This window comes from Diplotaxodon limnothrissa, linkage group LG6 (assembly GCF_057381915.1).
Source record: "Diplotaxodon limnothrissa isolate DT_005_m linkage group LG6, D_limnothrissa_male_GT1.1, whole genome shotgun sequence".
Taxonomy (NCBI): Eukaryota; Metazoa; Chordata; class Actinopteri; order Cichliformes; family Cichlidae; genus Diplotaxodon; species Diplotaxodon limnothrissa.
The window spans coordinates 16511743-16526404 of NC_140601.1; the positions used below are offsets into that span (position 1 = coordinate 16511743).

The following is a 14662-nucleotide window of genomic DNA, read 5'->3' on the forward strand; positions in this document are numbered from 1 at the left end:
AAGGGTACAGCAGGATTTCACTGGGTTAAGGGAACAATGAATGAACCTCCTTCCCTCAGCCAGAACACTGAAGATGGGTCGTGGATGTGTCATGACAACAACCCAAAAAATATCACCAAGGCAACAAAGGAGTGGCTAAAGAAGAAGCAAATGAATGTCATTCAGTGGTCTAGCAAGCCTCTTTTATGTAATGTGTTGTAATGTGTTTTTTCTGCATTTTCAGCTGATATATCTCTTGCTGCATTAAACTGAAACTATAGTAAAAGTGAGAGAGAGTTCATTTCTTTGGAAGTGAGCAAACTTGCAAATCCAGCGGGTGATCAAATAATTATTTGCCCAACTGCATGTCATAAACTGTATGATTTTTTTCAATTCATCATTCATTTTTGCTATGTGCTGATACATAAAAGATTTCATCATTCATCAACTGTATAGGGAATTGGTCAGAATCCAATAAAAACTTCTTAGTCACTTTTGGAACCTTTAAGCCTCTGTATTTATGTTTATACCCCACCATGGTACTTTACAGTCCCATCATATACTACATAATTATGTTAGATTATTATTGGAGCTACATATTGGTTGTACTGAGTAAAAGACTCCAATATATATGCAAAATATGAAAAAATATTCACAAGGTTAATATAAATTAAATAGTTTGTTTCATCATTCAATACACATTACCTCAAAATTCAGAGTGAACATGTGGTGTCTTGCGAATGTTTTGGGAATCTGAAGAATCTGAATAGAATTTTAAAATAAGATTTGAACACCAAGTAAATGCGCATGCTACAGTATTGTTTGGTCTGTTCATCTTTTAGTCCATTGTTATGCGGTTGCTAGGTAACATGATGATGTTGATGAATATATCAAGCATCAATCAATTTGTTGCTATAAATTAGAAATTAGTTATTGTTGTGAAATGTCAATGATACAGTACCTTTCGGTGTTATAGATGCATAAAAGCTGCAAATGGATTATTTTATCCTCTTGGTAACTGGCAACATGATGACATCATAATGTCTGATATAGATGAGAACCTTCAGGGCTTAAGATGTACTTGTGTACCAATGTTGTTTGCACCACTCCCGATCATGTAAGAGGAGTTTTTAGGTAAACAGACACAGATTGTTTGTGTTATAGTAAAATGTTTGGCTTGGCACAGAGTTTGATCAAATTGATCCGGTTGCAGGTTAAAGGTGGAAACGTTTTAAAGTCCAAAAACAAACTCACTTCCCAATCATTTTCTCTCCCTCATACTCAATTTGTGGTGTCCTCTAACCACTTGGATTCACCACAGGATGGGCTGGGTGAGAACAAAGACTTTGGTGAGGCTGAATCCCGGGTGGAGGCGGAAGAAGCAACGGAAGGTTCGCTCTGCTCGGGGTTGCCACGTTAAGCGCGGAGACAGAAAGAGGCAGAGGAGGTGAGGATGGATTGCAGACCGCACAGGAAGACAGAGGATGTATGGGGAGAGTGTGGGAGCACAGTGTGTTTGTGACTGAGAGAGAAATAGATTCCTATAAAGAGATGTGAGATTAGACACAGACGCCAAGTCTCACTTCAACTTTGGAGCTTGTGAATCAAACTAGATCTGCTTTTAATGAAACCACTAAATCCTCTCTCTCTCCCTCTCTTTCTCCGTGTGTGTTTGTCTGTGTCTGCTGTGGTATTACAGTGCTATTGTGGGCTCAGTCTCACCCTATCACAGGCTAAGAAGCTTTGCGGTCGATGCTACACAGTGTTCATTGTAGTTGTCTTCAGGTCAAGCACAAAATGTCCACACGCACGCACGGGCAAACACACACGCACACACACACGGATTAGTAGTATGTGGGAGGCTGAGGGGACCTCCCTAAAGCTGCTGGCTGTTCACCAACCAAAAGCTATCCCTAAAAGCTTCTGACAGTAACTGAGCCACACAGCAGCTTTTAACACACAAGTACGCACATTATTCGTATCTGAGTAATTTCCTTTTGCAAGCCTGCCCCACTGAACTGTTTAGCTGTGTGTTAAAGGTGTGCTGCAGGTTAGTTGAATGCAGTTAACAGCTTTTCTTCCTCTGAAGTTGAAACTGTCCTGATTTTCTCTTCAAGTTTGCAGTAAATTGTTTGAGTAAAAAAGAGAAATCTGTATCATAACATCCAACAAATTTCTCCCTGAAACAGCAAGCGGGGAACATTTGTTGTATTTTTAGTGGAAAACCGGGCTGTGTCCCAATTTCATACTGTTTAAGACTGTCTTTGAGATTGCAGTTTAAAAAAAAATCAACGTACATATATTTGCATACGATAATCATGGCCCGGATTTATGAAAATACATGATGGTGACAATACTTAAACATTTTGGATAATAAAAAGCTTTTTTCACATCATGCATGCTATATTTCTTTTGGCCAGCTTTGATGGCACAGATTTGAGGGGTGTTGTTTCAGTTTGCACTGTGACCACATTCATTTCCATCTAGACTTGGATTTTTTTCTCCTGTATTGATGATGGGAGAGTCTTTTTCAGCGCATCCCAAACATTCTTAATGGGATTAAGGTCTGCACTCTGTGATTACCAAGCCAAAGAGTGATGTGTCATGCTTCCCAAACTGCTCTTTTACTCTTAGAGCCTGATGAATCCTGGCATTGTCATCTTGGAACCACCAACAAGGAAGTAAAAATCCGCTGATGGAAAAAGCTGACCACTAAGTGTATTCAGGTACTCAACTAACCTCATTTTTTTGCAGGGCCACATTACGCTGCTGAATCAAGACCTGACCAACTGAACCAAACCCAGATCATAGGACTGTAGCCAGAGGCTGGCAGTAGGGAGTATTGCTTCATTTGCCTCTCCTCTTACTCGCATCACTGTCCTACTTTCATTGTTCCAGAGTCCAGTCATTATGGTCTTCAGCAAACTGGAGCCACACTTCTTTGGTGAAGATGATGGTTCTGCATTATACTTCAAGGTCTTTAATAATGTGTAAACCTAATGCTTCTTGGTTCAGCAATCTCCATTTGTTTTATTTGCCTGATGCAAACCAATAACCCTTTCAATCCTTCTGAAAAACAATAACATGTTTTTCACAACCACAGGATATGTCTTCTAACATGGTTGGTTAAGCTCCTCACAGCATCAGTTATGGTTAAATAACCTGTTACCATCCAAAACATAGTAATCACTGCAGTAATTATCTAGTGTAAGTCTTAGTTTGCTTAGTTAACCAGGTGATGACTTGTTTTTGGACAGGTAGTGTATATTACTTTTCATTCAGTAAACAGTAAGTAGCCATATAGTACATTTATTTGCTGAATATTTTAGAACCTGTAAATTGATCAAACTCACCACTTTCCTCATTACTTTTTTCCATATTAGCTATCATGCAAACACTGTGTGACATAAAACAATAACTACACATTCATTATGGGTAATTCCATTATTTACTTTACTTACTAATTTTTTAAGGGTTTTCATTTAAGGCCTAGTTGGGAGCTTTAATTTGGATGACAGAAAGTTGTAGAATAACATCTCATAACTCCATATTATCACAATTTTAGTCCACCGAATCATAGATTTTATCAATAATTTGTACAATACTGGGACACAGAACGTTTCCTTCTGGAGCAGAATGGATAAAGAAAGGATCCACATCAATAAAGTAGGATCTATCCATTCCCTTAAGTGACCAGAGCCAATCAGAGATCAATCCCGATTGTGAGGTCATGTTACCTCTGACCTTTGATGAGATTGCCAGCCTGGTGCCGACATGACCACGAGTTGAACTGACGCGCGTTACGTCCTGGCACGACTCAAACACAAACATACGCTCCTGACACTGTGCCAGTCTGTCTGAGGGGAGAGAGGGCAGAGAGCAGGGTGAGTGGAGGAAGCCAGAGAGCAGGTGGAGGCAGCATGAAAAAAAAAAAAAAAACCAGACAAATATGCAAACAGCTCTGCATACACATGAACATTTCACCTAATACTAAACCATGCAAACAACCTCAAATGAATTCACAGCAGAGGGAGATGGGGACACAAAATGAGGCATGTAGATGCTCAAACAAGAGTGTTTATAAGAGTGCTAATGCCTCCTAAAGCCACTTCTTCTGCTCTGGACATTACACGGTTACCTAAATCTCTGCGGCACAGTCAGTGATGGCTTAGATATCAGTAGCAGTGTCTTTCTGCTTTTTTCCAAGCGAGTGTTTTACTTACCTAATCTAAACAATCTAAGCAATCCAGATTTTTTGGTGAGTGCAACATGACTGGAAAACTTTAACACAACACATGGCTAATTCTGACTAATCTCTCTTATTTCTCCTGTGTGCATCTCACCTTTAGACTGATATGTCTCGTTAGTCTAAACACTGAAACAGCTGCCAGCTTCAAAGGTTAAAATGTTTGCAGAAGGGGAGGATCAGTGTTCGGCATGAGTTTCTGGCAGTGTGACTGAATTCCAGTGGTGCCGAGCATGAAATACCAGAAACCGCCCCTGCACCATAATCCACTTCTCCTGTGTCCATCTTATTTAAAGACTCCTGACATTCCAGTAAAAAACAGGCCTGACACACACAGTCTCACACACGCTGAGTCACACGTGTGTTTTACCTGAGAAGAAGTGAGCTTTAAAGCCTTTCTTAGAAACGGTGTTGTCCGACTTGAACTCAATCCTCATGTTGTTGTACTGAGAGGTGATGACCTCCGGGACCTCGGTACCACAGTATTTACCATGCAGCTTAGAGTCGGATGAGAGGCCGCTGCGCACTTCTACGTAGTCGTATTTACACACCTAAACAAACAGGCAAGGCTCTTGTAACAAACAGTCACGAGGTGGCTGCTATTTTTACCTGCTTCCTTTCTCTCTCACTGAAATGTTGCATACAAATACATGGACGCACTCACCTCGTTGCCTTCAAGCTCGAACGCTTCAAACTGCATGGAGATGCGATACTGAGTGGGTGCCACCACCTGCCACACGCAGTTTTTGTTGGGTGGGTACTCTTTAGGCCAGCCAGGTGTGCTAATGGTCCCATTTAACTTTGATAGAAGACCACCACATGCCGCTGGAAACACACAGGTGTAATCAGTTAAGAAAAGACACAAATTCAGCTTTTTTTGCCTTCATTTGACAGTTGAAATGAACAGAGGAAACTGATTCTGTGTAAAGTAAGTTTTTTTCATTATTATAAAAACTTTGGGATGCACCTTCTCATTGAATTTAGTTTGAAAAGCTGCTTGAAAAAAAGACAGCAGAGAGTATCTGAAAAGAGTTGAATCACTACATTTACAGTTGTAGTCAAAAGTTTGCATCATGATCAACTGAAGTTTGCAGCTGCCCAAACTAAATGCCTTGTGGAGAACAGTTTTATAGTCAGACCAGACAAAGGCTGAGATATTTGTCTATTCACAATGTGAATAGATGTATGTTTGAGGGACTTTCAAATCTAAGACCTTTGTACTAACTGTGAAGCACGGTAGAGGCACCATCATTGTCTGGGGCTGTTTTGCTGCCAGTGGTACTGGGATATTGCAAAAAAGCGGATGAAATAATGAAGAAGCAGGACTACCTCCAAACTCTTCAATGTTACCTACAATCAGGATGTAGACAATTGAAACTTGAGTACAACTGGGTGTTCCAACAGGAAAATGATCCCAAACACACCTGGGATCATTCCACAGGTTTTGGAATGAAGAAAGCAGGCTAATATTAAGCTTCTGGAACAGGTTTCCCAAACCAACCAACCAATTTAAAGGAAATCTATCAATTTTGCCAAAAACAGTGATCATCTATCAAACCAGAATCATGCCAGAAGCTTGTTGATGGCTACTAAAAGTGTTTTGTCAAGGTGCAGCTTGCAAAGAGATATTTAACCAATTATATATTTGATCCCGTATGTTTGCTTTTGACCCAGTGTGGACTGAAGAAACTCCAAAATAACTTCAAACGTATACACCCTATATTTTTAAAAGGAAAAGAAAAAGAGAACAGAAATAAATCATTAAAAGCCATTAAAGTTCATTCTTAGATCCATTTGTCGTGGTATTTATGCCCATGATGAATGTAAGTAAACTTCTCAGCACAACTGTATATGTTTTATTATGAAGCACCAGGAATCTCCAGCGTCAAGCAGAAGTGAAATGATGTTTTGGTCACTGTTACAACTACTACAACATGACATGATTTCACTTCCTTCAACAGCAGGATTTTTTTTAAATGACAGGTTAACCTTTTTTTTTAAAGAAAAGGTCACTTACTATTAGAGGAAATATGGCATTGATGTAACTAATTATAAGGCAACAGCAATGCTGTTATGCTATTATCAAAAATCTTATATTAAGAATGCTATAGCTAGCTAGCCCAAGGTGAGCATACATCAGGTGTCAGACAGATATGTTACCATTTGATTTTACTCGAACAGTTTAACCTTCCACATTTTTGAAATGCTCCAAAAATTAAAAGGATGTTTTATTACCTTTTCATCTTTGCTGGTTAACACAGACTAGAGAAAAAACTGATCAAATTCACTTTGCTTCTCTATGGCAATCGAGTAGCAATTTTTAAGGGGGATCGTTTCCATGCATGCTAATCACTGTATAAATAAGCAATGAGTAATCTAGGTACCTTAAATATAAAAATGTTTTATTATTGTCTCTCTTTTATGACAGCTACTTTCAAGCACCTGTAGTCCAAAACCTAAGCTAAAGAGGCGTAAACGTCAGCTGCATGTCTGTGCCCCGGAGAGTCACTGCACTACAAACACCTGCAGTTCCACAAATTCTGGTCGGTCCCCCAAAACCTTTACCACAGAAATATCCAGGTTTACGCCCTGATACAAATAACAGCTTCAGTCTCTAAAGCTATTTTTCTTCAAAACTGTGCTTTATTTTAACTCACTGCTTTTTGTGTTATTAGGGGCGGGGTCTGTTTGAGGCTTCACTGTTTTTAATTTAAAACTCTGAAATGCCTCTTAGCTGTGTTTGTGGTGTTGGAAGCTGTCGGAATACTCTCGAGGGAATTGTCAGATAAATAATATTCCTTGTTGTGTGAATCACTGTGCTAACAGCCTGACCAAGAAGTCCAGTTTATTTCACTGAGTGTAATCTAGTAGTATTTTAATTTAATTTATATGTTAGCACTAATTAGCGGGCATCTTTATCTGTGCATGTTGTGTAACAACATGTGTGACTTTATAGGATACTCACAAAACACCTGCCTCATCTAAGTCTCTCCTGACTGTCTTTTGACCACCAGATGTGTACAAAAATGTGGCTACTTCTCTGAAGAAATACTGAAAGGCATCAATTTAAGTTAATTTCACTAGAATAGCTTTAATTTCCTTCACTCTCAGAAGTGGTTTGGTTATTTGTTTCAATATGTTGCTCATTACAGAGTAATCTTGAGGGATTACAGGGCAAAGCATGTAGCCATGAGTCAGAAAGATGTTTTTTTCCTGTTGACGGCGACCATTCGGATGTTTTTTAGTTTATTTTGCCAAGTAACATTCACATCCTACAGAAACACAATACAGAGGAATGCACATAGAAGCAGGAATGCAGCGTGCCAGGCACACATACTAACTGTTACCTTCACAGCTCTTCTTGTCAGGGGCTAGTTCATAACCTGGGTCACAGGCACACTTGAAGCTGCCGAGAGTGTTTACACACCTCTGTTCACATCCACCATTGTCTGGCTTGGCACACTCATCATCCTCTGAAAACACACATACACGTCAGAGTGCATAACAAATGCTTTGTGAAAACACAATCAACTGACGCACAGCTTCTCTTTTTCTCATAGTCACACACACACACACACACCTTTGAAAAAGTTAGCAGCAAAGCCGGCCTTGTTTACAGTCCCATCTGAGACAAACTTCATCCACAGCGTGTGTGAGGTAGAGCGCACGTCCTCGGGTTTGTCGTAGCCACAGAATCGCCCAATCAGAGGGCTTGTTTCGAGCGGGCCATCCCGAACTTCCAGGTAATCGTAAGCGCAGCTGTCGTGCCTCTCGATCTGCACCAGAGGTATGCACAACAAAAACAGTGAGATACACGAAACATCGTCCTTTTTACATCGAATCACGGCTCATGCTTAATCGTCTCCCTGCATCGTAGTTCATTTTTCCCTCTTAATCTAAGCTAAACTGAAAACACGACCTTTGACCTTACCCATGTGGAGTCAGATTGAGTCGTTTAGCAACCTGACATTTCAACAGCATTCAAACTACAAAACTAATCCTCCGCCGCCTGCTGTGTGTCCCTGCACACTCACACAGACACACACATGCATGCACCACTACATTTATTAACTTCTTAGCAGCTCTACAAGCGTGAAATTTGACCCAGACATTCCTAAGCACAAGCACGGGATACACATAAATGCATGCACAGAAAGGCACACACACACACAAAAGGAGTGAGTCACCTCGAAGGCCTGGAAGCTGAGCCCAACGTTGTATCCCTCAGATACAGCGATCCTCCACACACACTCTTTGGAGGGTCTGTAGTCATCAGGATAATTGGGAGACTGAATCTGCCCCGAGTCCTTGGTGATTTCCCCTCCACAGATCGCTGCACCGGGGAAGACGAGAGGAGAGAGAAAGGTTGGGTGTGCATCAGCTGCACTGACTAAAGACACCTGAAACACAGTCTGTGTACACTATGAATAATGAAAGCCCCGAGATAACTCACAGAGCACATAAGGTCATCAAATTCACAGGCTGGAATTATTATTCACAGTAATTATTAAAGGTCTCTGGATTCGAGTGTACGAATGCTTTTATTTGTTAGTTTGTTTGAATGAAGGCGTTTACCTTCGTAAATGGCAGCGAAGCCTTTTCCTACCCAGTTGCTGCTGCTGCGGAACTCAATCCACATCCTGCTATCAGTTGAAATCAAGACGTCGGGAACTTTATCTCCGCAAAACCTGCCTGTGAAACACACACGCAAAAGCAAACCCTTTAAGTCGTGTCATTCAGTGACTGCTGGGGCAATGCAACTCACAGCTGACAACATGACACTGTTACAGCCTCCTCGTTCATTTCAGTGCGATCGCTGCAGCTGGCAGAAAAAAATAAAGTCATCTGCCACTTAGAATGTACAGGCATTCACACTGTGTAAGTAGAGTGCACTATAGTGTGTCTACACGTATGTGTGTTGTAATACAACAGCATACTGTGGAAGCATGAAGACAAGAAGAGAAAACTATATTGCTGCTGCAATACTTTTGCCTCAGAGGAGTTTAAACAGCTGTGAAGCATCTTGTTATCTCATCAACTTTCACCTGTATTTCCTCGCATGGATTTCACATAACACCATTATGTGTGTTAGTGCAGATTGTGTTGATGTATACAATTAGCGCAGTTGTCAATCCTAACACAGCCTTAAGAGCAATTAAATGAGTCAAGAGGAGTTTAAAAAGCCTGTTATCTATTTTAGAAAATTGCTCCTGCTTCTTAATCTCGGAGTTTTAAAAGCCAAGTGGAGTGGAGGAAAAGTGAGCTGCCACAAGCTAAAAATAGGAGTGAAGTTACTCATTAACTTAGTCAGGGAGTAATAGAGTAATTAATTTTAAGGCAGTCAGCCTGCTTCCTGCCTCTTACCAAGCAGCGGAGCTTTCCTCCAGTATCCATCTCGAACTTCAATGTAGTCATACCAGCACAGACTGCTTTTGTACAGATCCATGGTGGTGAAGTTCAGAACAATCTGGCAGAGCAAAAATATGGAAAAACAACAACAACAGCAAAAACGTGTTTAGTAAGTTTAGTACAGATCTGTTCATTGAAGATAAGGAGAGTGAGAGGACAGGAAGAGTGGCCTACCTGCAGTGTTAAGACTTAATCAATATCCAGTCACTCTGGCAGAGGTTGCTTATTTTTTATTGGCTTTGCATGCACATTCACTACACTGTAGGGTGCTACTGAGTGTGTGCGCATGCATGTGTGTATGTGCGCACCTTTTCTCCGGGTGTGACAGATATTCTCCAGACACAGTGTGTGTATGAAGGGTATCCATTGGGGTAACCAGGAGATGAGAAGTTGCCTGTTGACTCTTGGAGCGTCTCCCCACATGCTGCAATACACACACACACACACACACACACACACACACACACACACACACACACACACACACACACACACACACACGCACACACACACACACACAAATGGAGTTACATTTTTGTGGCAAACCCTGCCATCGTGTGCAGTCCTTTCAGCTTTGTACTGATGGTTTACAATCGGTACATTACTAAAGAACACATGGCTCTCATATTTATTATTACTCTCAACCGTCACAAAATGTTTTAACTGCCATTTTAAGTAAATATATTTCAGGCTATTTATTCAAAACAATAGCATCAGACATGCTCTGTTTGTGAGCCATTTATGTGTATATTATCTGATGCATCCATATGGAAACTGTTAGACATTATTTCTGACGTAGAAACAAACTCGCGTTCCGTGTTGCTTTTGGCTTCTTTCAGTTTTGCATGTAGGAGGCTACATTTTTTTGTCCCTGTGTGCATCCGTGTTCATGTGAGGTCCAACCTCAGTCATGAAGCCCTTTCACCATTTAGCAGAATTAAACATTCCTCAGTAGTAAAGTCACTGACTGTAAGTGAATAGAAGTGGCAAACTTTTAATTCATCACATAGGAAAAGAACAACAGGGCTGAATGGAAAAAACAAACCCGCTGCTTTTCTCTCTTTATCCGTCATCTTGAGTTCAGTGCTGTCACTCTCTTTCAAAAGGAGGTTAGCCAAATGTGCCCCTCCAATCCCATGATGCATGCTGTTTTCCCCCCACAATGCCCTGGGGCTCTGTTCATCTGTCAGTGAATATGGTATCACTCAAATATGACCTTATAAGGCTGAAGTTGTATCTGTTTGCAGCTGAGACCCACTAACACAGACTCGCTCACTATAGACAATCAAAATTATTAATGGTATGTATGCATATAGTACTGAGCCACCCATCATTTCTTGATATTTTGCTAGGAAAATAGGAAATAGGTGTGTACTGTTTTAATGAGGTTGAATGTCAGTATTTGGTGTGACCAGTTTTTTCTTCAACACAGCCTGAACCCTCTTAGGCAGCTTTCTAGTAATTTCTTTAGGTAGTCTTCAGGAATAGTTCTCCAGCATTCTTGCAGGACATTCAAAGCTTTGGATGTTGGCTGCCTTTTGTTCTGTTCTCTGTCAGAATGATACTGCTTCAGTAATGTTGAGCTCCCGGCTCTGGGGAGGCCGATCCATGACTGAAAGTGTTCTGTTGTGGATTTTGCTTTCAGATCAACTTTGCCTCCTATGTTGATCTTTAGAGTTATATTAAGTTAGTTTGATGTCTTTTAAACTGTAATATATGTGTGTGTTCAGGTGTAACAGTAAATGAGACTACATTTACATGTAGGTATGGCTCTGAATCTTGTGTAGTGTGTGCACTGATCCTTTAAATTTGTGAGAACACACTTACATCAAATGACCACCGCCATCCATTGTGGTTCTGTGTAAACTGCTGGCATACACACATGTCAGATCTCACACGTCTTAAGTAGGCCCGAGTGACAAATTTCACATTAGTTGGCTGAATTATCTGACACGTCATAGACTTGGGGATGAAACACATTTGAATTCATCAATCCATAAGAACTGTTACCACTGACTTTCATTCCGGTTCTTGTGTAATTTGGCAAACATCAGCCTTTTCTCTCCATTTTCCTTCCTTAAGAATGGCTTCCTGACAGCCATCCTTCAACTGAGAGCATTTCTGGTGAGACTGGGTAGATGGATCAACTAAAAGTCCAGCTGCAGGTCCCGTGTCAGCTCTTCGCTGGATTGTTTATATTACTATTTAGTGAATCCATGAGTTTCAGATACTTTTTTTTCATTTTCTTTTTCTGTCCTCTACTTATTCAGTTTCCTCAAATTATTTAGGGACACACTGCAGAGCAAGTTTTCAGCTTATGTTTTTAATTAGCACGTTATTAGTGCAAAAATACTATTTTATGCCTTAAAACACAATCTGAACTCAAACTGTGTTATCATTGGCGTTTCTTCATAGATTGAAATAAAGACATGGGACATTTGCAAAGGCACATTTTTATGCTTAAATGATTAATAGATCAGTTTTAAGTGAATTAACCAACACAATTCCTCTGAAAATGGTCAGGTACACAGACTGGACTAAAAATGAGTTGTTAAAAAGCAGCTAATGTCCAATAAAATAAATCTTTGAAAGAAATTAAAAATAATTTTAAATTATTTTTTAAATAAAAAAATATTTAATTTTCTAATTTCTCCTTAAACTGGCTCCTTGAAAGCAAAATGCAAAGAAATGAAGAGCAAATCACAACTTTTCCACAGTACTGCATATGTCAGCAGTAATATAGTACCAGAATACATACATTAATAAAATAAAACTGTGGTTTTATTTAAATATGTTATTTATTGTGTCCCACACTCCGTAGATCATGAAGCACAGAGCTTATTGTGTTCAGTGTTCAGTTATTCAGCCAACTACTCCACAGTACCTTCATCACATACCTCCTATAGCTGAAGTTTGCCTGCATACATGGCTGGACTTTGGTGTGCTGTTGCAAATCGCACAATAACACACTGCACTTAACAGTTTATAGATATCCAGGTGCAAGTGCAGAAATAGGATCATTAAAGGATCAGTAAATTTTACTGTGTTTCTACAATGAAACCAGAGCAGCTCTTCTGTCTGTAATGCTGACTCTTTTGCTTTAGAGATACGCATTGATTTTGCTGCTGTCAATTTGTGAGAACAGTACACGTAATCAAAATGACCAACACCATGCCAACAGTTTGGCATGCATACTCGTCAGACCTCACATCCAGGCCCGGGTGACAATTTTGACGTTAGCTGGCTGAACTGATGATGCCTCATAGACTTGGGGATGGAACTGTGTTTGTGCGTCTGTGTGTTTTCAGAATCAGAATCAGAATCAGAATACTTTATTGATCCCTGGGGGAAATTATTTTTTTGTGTTTATGTGTTTTCATATGTGGTCAAAAGTAATGGCATCATTTGCAATTATAAACCTTTGTGACATCGCTGCACTTCATTGTGAGAACAGATCCAGATCACATTAGAACGACTCACCGGGGACCAGAGGAACGCCAGACAAGCACGGGCGTGCACTTGAAATGTGTGTGTGTGAGAAAAAGACACTGAAAAAATGGAGGGAAGCATCACATGAAAAAACAAAACATGTTACTCAATTTCATGTCCAGACCCTGGAGAATGGAGGGCCGGGCCGGTCTTACGCCAAAGACGTAAGCAGATAAACAGAAGTAATTTTTTTAGGTACGCGCTATGACGACAGCACTCACATTCACTGACGCACACAAACATGCACAGACACACTGCAGACTGAAAGTAAAAGCATCTGTACCTGGACATCTATACAGCTTTCTTGCCTGTGCAATGTCTCCTTTACTGAGCCTGGTCCGCTGACCAATTGCAGGCCGGACCCCATTTTCATCTCTGGATGGAAGGATGGTGTCGAGGAACATCCCGCTTCAGCGAAGAGAAAAGAGACAACATGTCATTGCAACACATCAGTAAAATTAAACAACAATCTAACAGTATGGACAAGCAAACAATTTTCACCCAACCATTGCAGTTTTGTGTTTTCTCTAACATGTGCATTGGAACTGACTGGGGAATGGGAGGGCTTATATAAGCGGGTATGGCGCAGATTAAAAAGCATCCTCAGTCGGAAAAAATGTAAAGTAAACCCATGACACTTTCTGCTGCCAAATCCAAACTTTTTTCACCATTTTAAATGGTGCAGATGTATAAAAAAATTGGAAAAGATTTCTTAATTCTGAAAGGCTTCCATCAGCTTCACTGCATCATGTAAACACATCTGATTTCAGATGAAGTAAATGTGCTATAGTTGTCAAAGTCAACACAAGCACAGCTCAGTAGGGCACAAATATGCTTCAAATGCAAAGTAAATCATAAAATCATAAAAGTTGCAAAGCAAAAACAAACAGTATGAAATACATGACATGGTAATGACAGGTGAAAATAGTTTGCGTTACAATAAAGTTTGCCATTTTCACTCATGCGCTTTTCTAGACGCCCCTCTGAGCTTCATTTGACATTATAAACTTGCGCAGCAATCAGACTGGACATTAAACGAGCTTTAGCCTGCCAGCTACCTAGTGTAAGCAATGTATGATGCCCAGCTGAACAGATGTAAGAATTGTGCAATCAGGTTGTTTTAAAGCTAGAGCTCTGTGTCCTGCTGCCTCAAGCAGCAGCATCTCCTGAATCAAATGGAGCATTTATGGTAGTGGGAACTACTTCCTGCTGTGTACTGCATGTGAAAAAGATCAACTTTGGACAGGGTCCCAACCTGATTCTCCTGAGGTTATGTAGCGATCATGTGAGAAAGAAGCTTTTGACATGTGGGTAGGACACCTAAAAATTGTTAATTGGCAATTATACCAACGCTGGTTCACAGTGTTTCTTGTTGTGTTACTATGTGAGTAACACAACAAGTGAGGTGTTTAATTTATGCATAGCTGATGTTTGTGCACGGAAAGACAGACTGGAGCTAATATAATAAAACCAAACAAAACAACAACAGCACAACACAGAAAAAGCCCAGACTTTACTGTTAATAACTAAATCAATCTT

General features: G+C 40.2%; 1 protein-coding gene across 1 annotated transcript in view; it reads right to left on the bottom strand.

Moving 5' to 3' along the window:
• The window catches only part of tll1 (tolloid-like 1), a 58602-nt gene that overhangs the window by 13932 nt on the left and 30008 nt on the right, over positions 1 to 14662 (bottom strand). Inside the window, exons 8-16 of the mRNA XM_085355771.1 lie at positions 13407 to 13531; positions 9943 to 10058; positions 9590 to 9692; positions 8801 to 8917; positions 8413 to 8558; positions 7806 to 8001; positions 7573 to 7698; positions 4890 to 5050; positions 4596 to 4776 (exon numbers count right to left, since the gene is read on the bottom strand). Of these exons, the coding sequence (XP_085211897.1) occupies positions 4596 to 4776; positions 4890 to 5050; positions 7573 to 7698; positions 7806 to 8001; positions 8413 to 8558; positions 8801 to 8917; positions 9590 to 9692; positions 9943 to 10058; positions 13407 to 13531 (1271 nt within the window). The remainder of the gene's footprint in view (positions 1 to 4595; positions 4777 to 4889; positions 5051 to 7572; positions 7699 to 7805; positions 8002 to 8412; positions 8559 to 8800; positions 8918 to 9589; positions 9693 to 9942; positions 10059 to 13406; positions 13532 to 14662) is intronic.